The 15,271-nt window shown below is 42.8% G+C and overlaps 1 protein-coding gene and 1 long non-coding RNA gene across 5 annotated transcripts in view; one reads left to right on the forward strand and one right to left on the reverse strand.

The window, feature by feature from the left end:
* LOC125484751 overlaps positions 1–1,420 on the reverse strand; it is a 62,135-nt gene extending 60,715 nt beyond the window's left edge. Inside the window, exon 1 of the long non-coding RNA XR_007263566.1 lies at positions 1,378–1,420. This is a non-coding gene — a long non-coding RNA (uncharacterized LOC125484751). The remainder of the gene's footprint in view (positions 1–1,377) is intronic.
* LOC109927686 (eukaryotic translation initiation factor 5A-1) lies at positions 1,000–14,135 on the forward strand. Of its 4 annotated transcripts, none has more exons than XM_020527675.2 (5): positions 1,000–1,082; positions 5,605–5,793; positions 7,165–7,269; positions 11,215–11,346; positions 13,387–14,135. In XM_020527675.2, exons 2-5 carry the CDS (start codon positions 5,629–5,631, stop codon positions 13,450–13,452), a joined length of 468 nt encoding a protein of 155 aa, XP_020383264.1. In that variant the 5' UTR covers positions 1,000–1,082; positions 5,605–5,628; the 3' UTR covers positions 13,453–14,135. The 4 variants fall into 4 exon arrangements, with proteins under 4 accessions (XP_020383264.1, XP_048460733.1, XP_048460735.1 ...); XM_048604776.1 differs by lacking the exon at positions 1,000–1,082 and adding an exon at positions 1,408–4,449; XM_048604778.1 differs by lacking the exon at positions 1,000–1,082 and adding an exon at positions 1,412–1,424.
* Positions 14,136–15,271: the final 1,136 nt, after the last annotated feature.

Below are 15,271 nucleotides of genomic sequence, written 5' to 3' on the forward strand. Positions count from 1 at the left end.
GCCTGACCCTGCTTGTGTCTATCTACCTGATGAGATCCCAGTGCCTGGCCCTGCCTGTATCTATTTACCTGATGAGATCCCAGAGCCTGACCCTGTCTGTGTCTATCTACCTGATGAGATCCCAGAGCCTGACCCTGTCTGTGTCTATCTACCTGAGGAGATCCCAGTGCCTGACCCTGTCTGTGTCTATCTACCTGAGGAGATCCCAGTGCCTGGCTCTGTCTGTGTCTATCTACCTGACGAGATCCCAGTGCCTGGCTCTGTCTGTGTCTATCTACCTGATGAGATCCCAGTGCCTGGCCCTGCTTGTGTCTATTTACCTGATGAGATCCCAGTGCCTGACCCCATCTGTGTCTATCTACCTGATGAGATCCCAGTGCCTGGCCCTGCCTGTATCCATCTACCTGGTGAGATCCCAGTGCCTAGCTCAGTTTGTGTCTATCTACCAGATGGCACAGTGGCTCAGTGCTTAGCACTGCTGCCTCAGAGCCATTTACACAGATTCAATTCCACCCTCGGGCGACTGTCAGTGTGGAGGTTGCACATTCTCCCTGTGTCTGTGTGGGTTTCCTCCAGGTCCTCTGCTTTCCTCTCACAGTCCAAAGAAAGTGCAGGTTAGCTGGATTGATCATGCTAAATTGCCCGTTGTGTACAGACATGTGTAGGTTAAGTGGATTAGCCATGGGAAGTGTAGGTTATAGGGACAGCGTAAAGGGCTGGGTCTGGGTGGGATGCTCTTTGGAGAGCTGGTGTGGACTCGATCGGCTGAATTGCTTGCTTCCACACTGTAGGGAATTCTATCTATCTATGAGATCCCAGAGTCTGGCCCTGTTTGTGTCCATGTGCCTGATGAGATCCCTGTCTGTGCCTAACTGGTTTGATCCTAAAATCTATGCAGTTGTCAGGGCTCCGGGGGTCATTGCTGAACGGCAGAGGGAGGATATTCTCCAGCGTGCTGACGTAGCAGATTGCGGGTGGGCTCTGGGTTATTGCTGATTAGCTAGATCCCCTCCCTTCACACTGGCGCAGTCTGGGGAAGCGCGCATGCGTGTAGCGGCGCCTTCTTCCCGGACGGTTGGAGGGTGAGATGGCAGCGCGCGTGCGAGTCAGCGATGCGGTTTGTAAGAAACGGTACCCCGGGCCCCCGGCCCAGAGGGAGAGGCCTCAGCCTCACAGTTATTCCCAGGCCTGGGGTGGCAGGCTGGCTGGGAGGGGAAACCCGAGCCATAAGGCGGCGGCGGCGGCAGCAGCAACCGCAACCTGTCGGACGGCCTGCCTTGCGCTGCCGATACAAGTGCTGCCCTGCCTGCCTTGCCCTGCCGATACCAGTGCTGCCCTGCCGGCTTGGGATCGGACGCCCCTCGAGCGCGTACTTACGGCAGTCACTGTGCTCGAGGCTGCAGGCCTCACTGCGTGCTCTTCCGGTTCAGAGGTCAGCGCAGAGTTTCTGTTTAAACCAACAATAGCTGTGGGAGTAAATATCCCCCCCATTGGGTATGGGGTGGACAAGTATCCCACCCATTAGGCGTGGGTAGGGGTAAGTATCCCACCCGTTGGAGGCGTGGGGGGGAATAAATATTCCATGTGTGAGTGGGGTTTTGAATAACGTGTGCATGCGTGATGAGGCTGGAAGGGCAACTATCCCACAGTGGGGTTTACCAAAACACTAAGATGGGCTTGGGAGGTTTATAAAATCACTGAACTGGGGGGGTGAGTAGTGTACAAAATAACTGGGCTGGTCTGAGTTTATATAAGCGATGGGCTGGGAGGGTGTTGTAAAATTACTGGGTTGGGAACATTTATAAAAGCATAGAACTGGGTGGGAGGTTTTATAAAACACCAAGCTCTCAGGGGTTGTTGACAAAATGACTGGTCTGTGAGGCTGTTATAAATTTACTGGGGTTTGTATTGTTTGGATAGGAAAATGTTACGAATTCTCGCTGCAGCGGTAACAGGAGCTCAGACGAATGGCGGTTTATGGGCTGTGCAGCCACCACGAGGCCCTGCTGTTACTGCCAGGAAACCCAGTTCAGAGACAGCCAGGAAATGGATGGTGTGGTACTTTGTCCTTAGTCTGAGGAGCTGTATGAGGGAAGGTCTTGCAGAATATCAGGGAGGAAGGTGAGGGAGGGCAGGCAGGCAGTTGTAGTAGGTGTAATAGAGCTGGAGGAACTGATGGCAATGTAGAAACAACAGAAATGGGAGAAAAATGGAGTCCATGTTGACCAGGAGCTTTTATGAACATCTGGTATAGGCTGCTGGACCCGAAGTAGAAACTCCTGGACCTATGTTTGTAGCAAATGGGAAAAACTGTTGTGGGTCTCAGGTGTTTGCAAGCCAGGTTACTGCTGCTATCATGTTATCAAGGCCCTCCTCAACCGTCTACTCCCTGTGGCTGAAGAACTCCCCTTGGAATCGCGGTGCGGCTTCTGGCTGCAGGGACACAAGGGACATGATTTTCATCACGTGAAAGCTGCAGGAGAAACGCAGAGAAAAGAACCTACCCCTATACATGGTCTTCCTTGACCTTACAAGGCCTTTGACACTGTCAACCAGGTAGCATTGTGAAGTAGCCTTCTCCCCTTCGGCTTGTCACCATCCTTTGCCTGCTCCACAATGACATGGAAGTTGTGGTAATGACATGGCTCCACCACCAACCCACTCCCTGTTTGGACCAGTGTCAAGCAGGGCTGCATTATCTCCCCAAAGCTGTTCTTGATCTACCTTGCTACATTGCTTCACCTTACTGCTGACAAGCTCCCCACTGGAATGGAGCTAACCTGCAGAACCAACAGGAAATTATTCAACCTCTGCCGCCTCCAGGCCAAAACCAAAGTCACCCTTACCACTGTCATCAAGCTGCAGTATGCGGATGATGTTTGCCTATGTGCCAACTTAGAGGACAAACTCAAATGTTGTCAGCACCTTTATTGCGGCTTATCAGTGCATGTGTCTCACCCTGAACATCCACAAGTCAAAGATTCTCCTCTAACCTGACCTGGCATTGTGGAGTGAACCCTTGATCATCAACGTCCACAGGAGGCCTTAGAGAAGGTTGGCCACTTGCAGTACCTCTGGAGTGTCCTGTCATCCAAAAGTTATTTATGAGGAGGTCCAGCACCGCCTCCAATGTAATAGTGCAGCCTTCAGCTGCCTGAGGAAAAGGGGTTCGAGGACAACAACATCTGATCTGACACCAAGTTCATGGTATGCAGAGCTGTGGTGGTTCCTGCTTCTTATATGGCTCTGAGATGTGGACTGCCAACAACTAACACCTCAAGGCACTGGAGCAGAACCACCGTCACTGCCCGCACAATATCCTGCAAATCCCCTGGGAAGAAACTCACTTTCTTACTCCCCAAAGCCTGTCCAATGTCTACAAGACACAAGGCAGGAGTGTGATGGAATATCCCCACTTGCCCAGATGAGTGTAGCTCTAACAACACCGAAGAAGCTTGACACCATCCAGAACAAAGCAGGCTGCTTGATTGGCACTACATCCACAAGCATCCACTCCCTCAACTACTGACACTCAGTAGCAGCAGTGTATACTAACTACAAGATGCACTGCAGAAATTCACCAAAGGTCCTCGGACAGCACCTTCCAAACCCATGACCACTTCCATCTAGAAGGACAAGGGCAGCAGATACATGGGAACACCACCACCTTCAAGTTCCCCTCCAAGCCTCTCGCCATCTTAACGTGGAAATATATTGCCGTTCCTTCACTGTCACTGGGTCAAAATCCTGGAATTCTCTCCCTCATGACATTGTGGGTCAACCCACAGCAGGTGGACTGCAGTGGTTCATGAAGGCAGCTCACGACTACCTCCAAGGGTAACCAGGGACAGGCAATAAATGGTAGCCAGTCAGTAACGCCCACATCCCCCAAATGAATAAATTTTTATAAAAAGATGCACCAGCATCCTCGACCAGGTCAACATCACTGGTGTCGAGATGGTGACCACCCTTGATTGGCTGTGATGTGCTGGGTCATGTGATGACATGACCGGCACAAGACTCCGTGAGAGGCGCTCTACTCCCAGCTCCAAAACAACAGGCAAGCCACAGGTGAACAGAGGAAGTGCTTCAGGGATACCATCAAGGCCTCTCTGTCAAAGTGCAACATTCCCACAGACACTTAGGAATCACTGGCCCAAGACACTCCAAAGTGAAGGAGAAGTATCCAGGAAGGCATCGAGCTCCTAGAGACTTGCCGTCAGGAAAACGCAGAAGCCACTCAAAAACGGTGTGAAGAGTGGTTTGGCAATGCAATGCCCCACTCGTCCCTTTCCACAACTACCTTCTGCCCCAAGTGTAACAGAGTCTGCAGAAGTCACATCGAACTGTGCAGCCATCTACAGACTCCCCCCAAGAGGGGAAGAGAATCATCCTTGTCTGCGAGGGACCGCTGATGATGAAATATCCTGCTCATTGTGTCTTCGGAGGGTAAGTATCCTGCCGTGTGTGTGTGTGTGTGTGTGTGTTGGCTGGGGTGGGGTGTCATTATAGGGCCCATTGTAGGATGGATGAACAAATATACTGCTCTCTAAGTGGGTGTGGGTACGTAGACTCCTCTTTGAAGAGGGTGGGCAAATATACCACCCAATATGGGGGAAGTGGGCTGGATAAATATAACGCCTAGGGTGTGTATTGGTAAGGCATTTCACTTTTGGGTATAAGGTATTTCACTGGGAGTGTAGTGGGGGGATAGGAGTTCTTCCCTGTGACAGGAGGGTTGCTAGCCAGAGATAATGTTTTAAGAACTAGGCAATAGAACTATCCTCAGCGGGTGTATTTCAATGTTGCAATTCATGATATAGAATGTACTGTGTAGAACAGTAGTAAAAGCTGGTTTAACAATAACTGCTAATTGAGAATTGGGCAAATATTTTGGTATTTTATATGGCACACTTTCTCCTCAGAGTGTGTGTGTAAACCTACCTCTTGCAAATAGCCAGCACAAAGTAATTGACTGGCCTCCAGCTTTGCTGTATGATGCTGCAGATTCCACTGTAAGCATAAATTTACATATTTTAGAATGCTTTGCGTTTGCTAGGTATTGATTTCAGTCAGCTCAATTCATTTAATTTGTTCTGAATTCTACGTGCAATTGTGAAGACTCATTCATTTTGCCATTTTACAGTTTTTCTCCCCTTTGTCGTACCTGCTTTTTTTTTAAATTACATTTGTAGACTCTGCTCCTTTGTGTTCCCCTTTGTTCAACAAGGGTGATCCTTAATTTTGAAAGTGTACCCTAGTTCTGGACTTGCTCACTAGAGTAAAACTACTTTCCACATCCACCTTGTCAACATCTTTGAGTCTTTAAAACATGGTATTGTTTAGCTGCAGTGGAACTGGTAGAGACATGCCATTAGCCCCTCACCCCAAGATGAGGAGAAAATCAGGCAGGGTTCTTATTTTAATTGGCAGAAGCTTTTCTTATCTAATGCTGTCACAACATCAGAGTTCTAAATTTCCATTAGCGTACCTGGGTTTTACTTTCTATATACGATTCTTATAAATTTTTATTTGTTGGCTATGTGGAGTGTACCTGTATTTCGTTTGCCTTTGTAGTCTAATAAGTCACTGTTCTCTCTTTAGTGTTGCCACTGAAACCTAAGGGCCATGGATGACAACCTAGATTTCACCACTGGAGATGCTGGGGCCTCTGCTACCTTTCCAATGCAGTGTTCCTCTTTGCGCAAGAATGGATTTGTGATTCTGAAAGGGCGCCCCTGCAAAATTGTTGAAATGTCTACATCCAAGACTGGCAAGCATGGGCATGCCAAGGTCTCTATTCACTGTTGAAGTCCATAATTTTATTTGACTTGAGTTTGCTAATAGTCTGAATGTTAATATTCCCTCCCCCTCCTTTTCTGGTCACGTGCACCTTGCTAGGGTCCATTTTCTTTGGTCTCACTCTCAAATCATCTCTTAGTAAGAAAACTTACTCATTATTTTCATTCATGAGAGGCACAATACACCCTGCTTGATCTTCTTTCACACTTTTTTTAAAAATACATTTGTGGGATGCGGGTGATGCCAGCATTTATTGCCCATCCCTGGTTTGTCTTGAAAGTTGGTGGTGAGTTGCCTCTTGAACCACTGGAATCCTATTAATGTAGTTATGACCATAATTTTGTTAGGAAGGGAGTTGCAGGATTTTAACCCAATGACTTAGAAGGAACAGCAATATAGTTGCAAGTCAGGATGCTGAGTGGTTTGGTAGGGAACTTGCAATTGGTGCTCTTCCAAAACCTTTGCTGTCCTTGTCCTTGAAGGTAATAGTTGTGCATTTGGAAGGTCCTCTCTGAGGAGTCCGGGTGAATTTGTGCAGTGCATCTCGTAAGTGATGTATTTGAAGTATGTGTGTCTCTGGACAACAGTTAATGCCCTGGTTGCAGAATCCAATCTGGTCTGCATTGACTCATTGAGCGTGTTGCCCCACTGAAATTGTATTTCTAAAGTACTTTGCTTTCCCCAAATGGCTACAAAAAGTTCACTTCTGTGTCTGGACTGTGTTATTAAAATCTAATTTTTTAAATGGCTTGAAGAGTTTAGTAACTGTATTTTGAATGTTTTGAGTAGTAGAGCTATTGAAATATTTATTATTGGGTTGAATGGTTGACTAAGCCAAAATAAAATTAACCTCTTGAGGTATAGCTTTCAGACTGAGTTACAAAATGGAGCTTAAGGAACCAAGTCTAGATTTGAATGGTTAAGTTTCATTTGAAGTTTGTTTCACAGTCAGTTTGTTCTACCAATATCTTCATGGTTTGAATCTTGGCCTTGAACATAGGCTACACTTGTTGCCTTGACTCCAGTAGCCTTGAGAAATTTAGTGGTCACCTTGTACTGCTGATGGTTTGAAGTAGCAGTCTAACAAGCTATGTTATTTCGATAGTCTTCCTTCAAGCTAATCCTTTGCAACCTTCCTAACCCATACAAACACAGGTAATCCAAAGTCTTTGAATCTTTCAGTTATCATGAATGCTATGACTGTGGATATTTGTGTGCGAATTGTATGGAAAAAATGTATACAGTTGCTGCTGTAGTTCTGAATTCTTGTACAGTATGTTGAACTGAACATATTAAACGTGACTAGTAACATTGTACGGCATTGAAATTTAGTGATATGTTTAGTGTTTCATGTCTTTTCAGGTTCACATGGTTGGTATTGATATATTCACTTCAAAGAAGTATGAAGATATCTGTCCCTCTACCCACAATGTTGATGTCCCCAGAGTCACGAGAAATGATTATCAGGTGAGGTGCTGCTATTAATTGAAAAATTATTCCAATATCATCCAAGAACAATTTGCCAAAAATGTTAACTGGTCAGTGGAATGATGGTCACTGTTCTTGGTCTCGCTTTTTTGTTTTATTATCTGGAGGAGAAAATGATTGGCATTTGCATTACCTGTTGTACGAAGGATGTGACCACAGTAAGGGATGGAGAGGAGATTTATGTAGATACTAACAAAAATGGAGAATTTTAGCCATGAGCAAAGATTAGATTGGTGAGGTTTATTTAAGGAAAGAGAGATTAAACTGAGGCATATAAAAATGACATGGGACATGGGACCTATCCAAAGAGGCCAGAAACTGGAGGAATAGATACAAAAAAAAATTCCAAAGAGTTAAGAATATTTTCACTCGAATGGTTGTTGAGTCTGGAATCTGCTGCCTGGAAGTATGATTTAGGTAGAAGCCCTCGATGCATTTAAAACAAAAATAATTTGTCATGCCTTTGAGTTGCTGCAATGTAAACGGCTGACAGCAAGAGCTGCAAAGTCGATTTACGTGCAAAAACTCTTTTTATTCGGCACGTGGTCAGCTGATGGCAGTCTGAATCTTGTGTCCACAGAGACTTGTCTCCTTGTTCATGAATCACTAAAAATTCGTATGTAGGCACAGCAAGAAATGAGGAAGGTGAATAGAATGTTGGCCTTCTTCACAAGGGTATTTAAATACAGAAGTTACAATGTCTTATTGCAATTATTTAGTGGCTTGGTGAGACCATACCTAGATTAATGGGTACAATTTTGGTTCCCTTAACTAAGGAAGGAAGACCTTGTCACAGAGGGAGTGCAATGAAGATTGAGGAAACTGGGCCTACGTTCACTAGGGCTTTGAAGAATGAGGGGTGACCTTATTGTAACTTATGATATGTTTACAGGTTGTGACAGTAGATGTGGATCAGACATTTCCTAAGTTGGTAAATCTAGAACCAGTGGACATAGACACAGGCGAGCAATTTAAGACTGAGATCAAGAATTTCTTCACTCATGAGGCTGGTGAATCTTTGGAATTCTCTTCACCAGAGGGTTATGGAATCTCTTTCATTGTAAGCAGGTTCAATACAAATCAGTAGATTTCTGGAGACCTGATGATGTATCACTGATGTAGGATAATGGTTTAAAATGGTATTGAGATACATTGCCAGTCGTGTGTTTGGAGGAGCAGGCCTACTTCTATTTCCTGCATTCTGATGTGAGTTTTCTATATTTCTATATTTCTATATTCATCACAATAAAATTGGAGAAATGTTGAGAATTGAGTAGTCATTCCTCTATGCATGAGGGTTCTGTTCCTGAGAAACCCACAAATAATGAAATTTGTGAGCGCAGAGTTCATTATAAAATGCGGGTTAAAAATCACAGATCTGTGAATTTTGGCCACGGATGTTGAATTTTGTTACTTTTTGGCACAAATAGGCAAATTTGCGAGTCATGATCTTTATAGATATGTAGGGTTTACTGTGGTTGCAATTTGTAAGTGCGTAAACAGTTTTCCTGTGATCATTGATGTGTTTCTTAAATTTACTGCATTGGGAGTTGGGGGATGGTAATGTTTTAGATTTGTTGCATTTTGTCAGTTTTTGGGGGGGCGGGGGGAGAGAGACCCAATTGTCTGGCATATGTCCAGATCGGCATGACTTTTGACTATTTCTTGTACAAGCAAGTGATAACTGCTAGTTTAGTTCAATTTTACAGGGTGTGGACTGGCTGGTTAAACAGTGGCCCAAATATTACTTGAAACAAAATCTGCAGTCTTGTTAGAGTGTATCCCATGTCCATGCCAGCTCTCTGAGCATTTTTGCTTTGTGCTGAACTCATTCCGTTTTCCCGTAATGCTGTGAATTGTTTCTGCTTAAATAATCATCCACTGGCTCTGAAGTCCCTCAATTGAATCTGCTTCCTTCACATTTCTAGGCTTTATATTCCATATCCAGGCTACTCACTATTTGAAGTGTTTTTTTTCTCATTTCATGTTTGTTTCATAACGTCGTAAGATGTAGGAGCAGAAATAGGCTGTTCAGCCCATTGAGTGCTCCACTATTTAATTAGACATGGTTTATCTGATGATTCTTAACGCCAATTCTTCTTCCCCATAACCCTTCATTCCCTTGGTGATTAAAAATCTGCCTCGCAGCCTTGAATATTCTTAATGACTCAACCTCTATGGCTCTCTGTGGTAAAGTATTCCACAGATTCACTAACCTATAAATTTCTCCTCTGTCTTAAATGAAAAGTCTGTTTGTAACATGGCCAGACATGTTGATTGTCAGCCTGCAAGTTTTTCCAATTACAACCTAATGGCAGGTAAAAGAAGTGGGAGAATTTCATGATTAGCCATCTGCAGAAAGCAGTGACAAACCACTGCAATATGTGAATATTTGGGGTCCGAGTAACGATCTCTGTGGCATCCCGAGTCACTGCCTGTCATTCAGTAAAAGATCCATTTATTCCTACTTTTTTTTTTGTCTGTTAAACAATTTTTCTGTCCATCTCAGTACATAGCCTCCAATCTCATGCACATTAATTTTACACATTAATCTCTTATGTGGGGCTTTGTCGAAAGCCTTCTGAAAGTACAAATAAACTGCATCCGCTGCCCCACCCCACTATCAACTCTTCTAATTACAGCCTGAAAAGAATTCCAGTAGACTTCTCAAACGTGAATGCCTTTTAGACTGTGACTCGTTCTACCACTGTTTTCTAAGAGTTCTGCTGTAAAACCCTTGATGAACTGTAGCATCTCCCCACAGCACCCGGGTTTGATTCCAGCCTCGCGTGACTGTTTCTGTGGAGTTTGCATGTTCTCCCGTGTCTGCGTGGGTTTCTGCCGGGTGCACTGGCTTCCTCCCACAGTCCAAAGATGTCCAAGTTAGGTGGATTGGCCATGCTAAATTGCCCATAGTGTTTTGGGATGAGATTATACCCTATTCTCCTCGACACGATCATAAGAGGAAACAATCTCTCTGTATCTGCCCTATCAAGTCCTCTAAGAATCTTGTGTATTACAATCGGGTCATCTCTCATTCTTCTGTATTCCAATGAGTAAAGGCCCAATCTACTCAACCTCTCCTTAGACAATCCCTCCCCACATTGGTATCAACCTAGTCAGACTTCTCTGGATTGCCTCCAATATCTTTGCTTGGATAAGGAGCTCAAACCAGTTTTGGGTAGTTTGATTCAAAGCCTTCAATAAAGGGGAGTAAAATGAACTTGGAGAAGCAACTATGAACCTCTACAGTTACAGTAGAGAGATTGGGAACCATGCTGCACAAGGCAATGGTGCAAGTATGTTGCAGCTTTTAAGAAGTTTATAGATACATTTTTGGTCAAGGGCTGTTAATGGTTTTGATGGATGTTTGTAACCTTTAGCATCGAGTGGCTAATCCTTCCTAGCCCTGCATAATACAGCTTCACCACAAAGATTAGGTCATATTGGATGGCTATTTTTTTTTTTTTTTGCCTAACAATTATTTTGTATATAACTGAAGTTTTGTGGCAGTTGCTTAAGAGTTGGGATGAAAATGTCCACAGCTTTTTTTTCACCAAGGGCTTTTTACCTCTCAGGAGTTGGAATTGGTGTGGAAGTTGGATTTCTTTGTCTAGTGGATGCAAAATAGTGGCTGATCATCTTGTTGGTGTGGTATAAGATTAGTCTTATGATCTTTCAACGACCCTTTGCCCCAACCCCTCCCTATCAGCAACAGTCAACTAGACTACTTACATTCATTATTGAGACTTGATGGGAATACCAGCTGCATTGAGGTTGGCTGTTAATTACCCCAGTAACACAGCAATGCCTTTGTGGTGGCAGAATTACACACACCTATACTGGCAGTTGTCAACGATCAGCTCAAAATCTTGTAGGTGTTGATAGTTTTTTTTTTTTTCCTTTTTCTCCTGTTTTCTCTAGTTGATTGGAATTACAGATGGCTACCTCTCTCTGATGACAGATAATGGTGAGATACGTGAGGATCTGAAACTACCAGAAGGTGATCTGGGAAAGGAAATACTTCAGAGATATGATGCTGGTGAAGATATAATGGTAAGGACAACAGGATGTGTGTTTGTGCATGATCAGTGTTGTGAAAAGACAATAAAAATGTCACGGTCTCGAGACATTGGCAAATTCGTGGATGGGGCTGCAGGATGGGAAGTCACCAGCTTTCTTCATATTCTAGTTTAAATCTAACTTCTACAAACAGATTTATGAAGTGGGTAATAATGCAGGATTCTTATTTCTGATTTTCTCCTATCAGCTTCTACTGGGAATGAACAAGATTAGATTTGTTAGCTTCCCGTCAGTGCTTAGTGTTCAGTCTTCTATTTGAAAATTTGGCCGATCCATGAGGCACTAGCCCGTGGTTTGATCAACAAAGATTTGGTGGTATTAGGGAGCTAAAATAATGATGGCAAAGGGACTGATGAGCAATCCATTGGCCATCGTCATCTAAAGCAAAAAACTGCGAAGTTGCGTAGAGTGAGTACTTATGGATTGGAAGGCAAGACATTAAAATATGGTGTTTTTAAAATATTGATGTTTGTAAAATGATAGGGGGAAGGCAGTGCGTAGCCTCTTTAAAAGATGGTGTGCTTTTCTAGGCTTGGAGAAAAGAAAGTCTGTGGGCAGTTTGTGGGTTTGCATGTGCATAGAGCATCCGAAGTGTAACATTTGCATCAAAGGCTATAGTTAGCAGTCCAAGCTGCAGTTTTGTTTTGTAATCAAGATGATAAGTTTGAATTTAGCCAATTGGTTTAAACCAGGCACTTAGATACTAAAAACCAATCATCCAGCTCTCTACACCTTGTTATCTGAGATTCTCCAGCATCTGCAGTTCCTACTACCTCTAAATTTAAATCTGATGGTTTTTGACAATATAGGACCAATCCTATTGTAAGAAATTGACATGTCATCAAGGGTATAAAAGATGGGGACTGTTGTAAAATCAGCAGAGAGTAATCTGCCATCTGCTAAGAGATCAGCGCTCTCAGCTCTTGAAGAAGGCATCATCTTCATAAAGGTACCGTGGCACTCTTAGTTAATATTGCTGACAAAAGAGTTCAACAAAGAAGGCGTTCCTGACGGAAAATCAACGGAGAAGAGACAGAACATTCTGGAAGACGTAACCTTACTGTAATTTTGAGAGACTAAGTGCTAATTTTTGTTTTAAATTTTGGTTTATGTAAGTGGGACTTGTATTTATTGGAATAGCATACCATTAGAATCTTGTTTTATTGGGGAATCGTTAGTAGTTAGAGGGGAATTGTTAGGTTTGTTAACAACTTAGTTAATTTGTTCACTTTTTTAGAGTTAGATAAATAAATTGTTACTTGTTGATTTATAGAGTGAGTGTCCGGACCTTACTTCATTTAACCACTCCTTTATAACGTGGGGTGAAATTTATAGGCCGAGGCAAGCCTCTGGGTGTTTTGGCTTTGGTTATGAGGGGTGTTGACCTCCATTTTATGACATAAAGTAATGTGATGCAGATCATGCAGAGTAATACAGTGGTATGAACTGCCCAACTATTGACTTGTTGACTGGATTGGTGCTTAAGGTTTTTTTTGTCAGAGGGAAATGGTGAGGTAATCAGGAGGTTTTTTGTTCCTTACGGCATAAGTCAGGGTTAGGTTTGATTCAGTCCAAGCTTGGAACTACAGTTTTGTCTTCACACTAAGATTTTTACTCCATCTCCTATCCTGTGTGCTTGAATGTTGCTGCTGTTGTGGTGTATTCCTAAAGCAAATCCCTAGATTCACTGACAATGAATATTTGGCTACTGAATGAAGCCATTTATTCTAACGACTCTATCTAACATTGGGATTTTGACAATGTACTTTTAAACTTCATTGTGTTATCTTTGTGATTAATGTCAATTTATCAGAATTTAGAGGTGAACTTTTCAAAGCAGCCTGGTACTGCCTCTTGATCTTTGTAGTGAATTTCAACATTCATATTGTGCAGTGACGCTGAAGATCAACAAATAGTGGAATAGTCTGATTCTCCTACTTCTGGTGTTGTTCTGAAACCTGATCCATATTTGTGACTAATTTTGCTGATATTTTGTTTTTTCCTTCTACCTAGGTCACAGTTCTGAGCGCAATGAATGAAGAGGCCGCTGTTGGCATCAAGCACATGACTAAGCAGTAAACAGGGATCAAGAGACCAGTCCTGACTACTCAGGCCAAAACCTTGGATCTTAATTAGGTTAATTATCGCCAAAGTAATGGCCTTCACACCACGACCTCATTTCCTTCGAATTTTTTTTCCAAATGGCACCAGACCAGACTTGACTTTGCTGCCCAATTGGCTGGTCAGTTGTTGCTACGGGCTGATTGGCTTTGTACTAAATCATGGGTATTGATGCTCCCTAATAAAAGTATGGCAATGTAATATTTGCTGCCGTTGATCCTATTTTTGTTTGTAGAACTGGCCTATAGTGTGAATTCCAAAAGCTGCCTGCCCAGCGAGTGGTTTGATGTCCAACCTCATTGCTTAATGAGTGTTTCCTACACAATACACTTAGCAGCCATGAGCAACTAACTATTACCTCTGTTACACTCCTAAGTTTTTTTAAAAAAAAAAAAAAAAAATTGTTGCACCTTGTGTTGCAAAATTCTACTAATACAATTTTGGTGCTTGTCCTGGGCAGATGGGGCAAATTTTCCAAATATTGCATTATAAAAGAAGTCTATATAAATCTGGAGACTGTGTATTATGCTGCAAAATTTCACTCGAGATCTCGACTGATTAAAAATTGTTATTCAATTGCTTATTACTTTTATTGTATTTATCATGCAGTAGGATTAAAATATGTGAATCATTTCCTGGAACTTGTCTTTGAGGTGCATTTTGTGTTGTATTTATCAGACACTAATTGTTACAAGATGACTTTGTTAAACCCTTTATGGAAGGAACAGGCTGCTGTGTATGGAAATCTTTCCATTACTCCTTGTAGATATAGTATTCGTCAACTCATTTACTCCGGTTTCAAACGAGATCAGACTGCCAAGTTCAATGCATCACTAGCTGGTGTGACTTTTAAAAAAAAATGTATGTAGTGAGAGTTGAACTTTATTCCTGAAAACTACTTTTAGTTTGTTGATTTTGATCTGGACACAGAATGGATTTCACAGAAGTTCCCAAAAGCCTTATATTCTGTGTCCTCTTCCCTCCTCTCTTCTACATGCCCTGCTCCCCAATCCCCAACCCTTTCCTGTGATATGGGAATATTGCTGAGTTCCATCTTTTGTGGCTACTCATTGGCTCACTTTCTTTGTGCTGCCTCTATGTAATTTAACAAATACTGTTTTGTGGGGCTCCTGAATATATGCACTTTGTATTTGAGCACTTGGTTGTTAGAAATCCATTTCAGACAGTGTAACAGCAGTAGTCTGGTTTGATGTGTGTCTATGAAATAATATTTTCAATGATTTGCATTATCTTTACAAATCCAGGGTTTGTGTTCCTTTTTTAAATTTTACTTCTGTTGGTGCAGAAATGGCTGCAGATGGTTGGACCTACACTCCATCTTTTTACAGCAGGCTGCTTGAAATTAGAGGACTCACTTTCAGAAATGGTTCACCAGGTAGCAGATTGGTTGCTTTTCTCACAGCAACCAAGGTTTGAGTTTAGCTCAGTGTGTGAAAGTTACTCGTGCAGCAAGTAAGGTAAGGAGGGAGTGTTAAGCAACTAATCCTAGACAATGTAGACTTGCAGTATAAAACTGCCTGTAATAAAGTGACAGTATTATTTAAAGATTAGTATGGGGAATTGGGAATGCCACATTTTACTATAAATGAGCTGCAGTCTCCTTCTGGAATTGAATAGACCAGCACAGACACATGCCAGCTGTCTAAAAGACCTGTTAATCCAATTCTCACTGTTTATCCTGCGCACTACACTTTGTTCCCTTTTTTTTTCCCAAGTATTTATTACATGTTTTTGAAAATTACTTCCACCACCTTGT

Source organism: Rhincodon typus, chromosome 13 (genome assembly GCF_021869965.1).
Source record: "Rhincodon typus isolate 14 chromosome 13, sRhiTyp1.1, whole genome shotgun sequence".
Taxonomy (NCBI): domain Eukaryota; kingdom Metazoa; phylum Chordata; class Chondrichthyes; order Orectolobiformes; family Rhincodontidae; genus Rhincodon; species Rhincodon typus.

Coding starts and splice junctions, on each gene's coding strand:
- LOC109927686 (XM_020527675.2), top strand. CDS start 5,629: ATGGATGACAACCTAGATTTCACCACTGGAGATGCTGGGGCCTCTGCT. Junction 7,270..11,214: donor TCACGAGAAATGATTATCAG/GTGAGGTGCTGC, acceptor TGTTTTCTCTAG/TTGATTGGAATTACAGATGG. Junction 11,347..13,386: donor ATGCTGGTGAAGATATAATG/GTAAGGACAACA, acceptor CCTTCTACCTAG/GTCACAGTTCTGAGCGCAAT.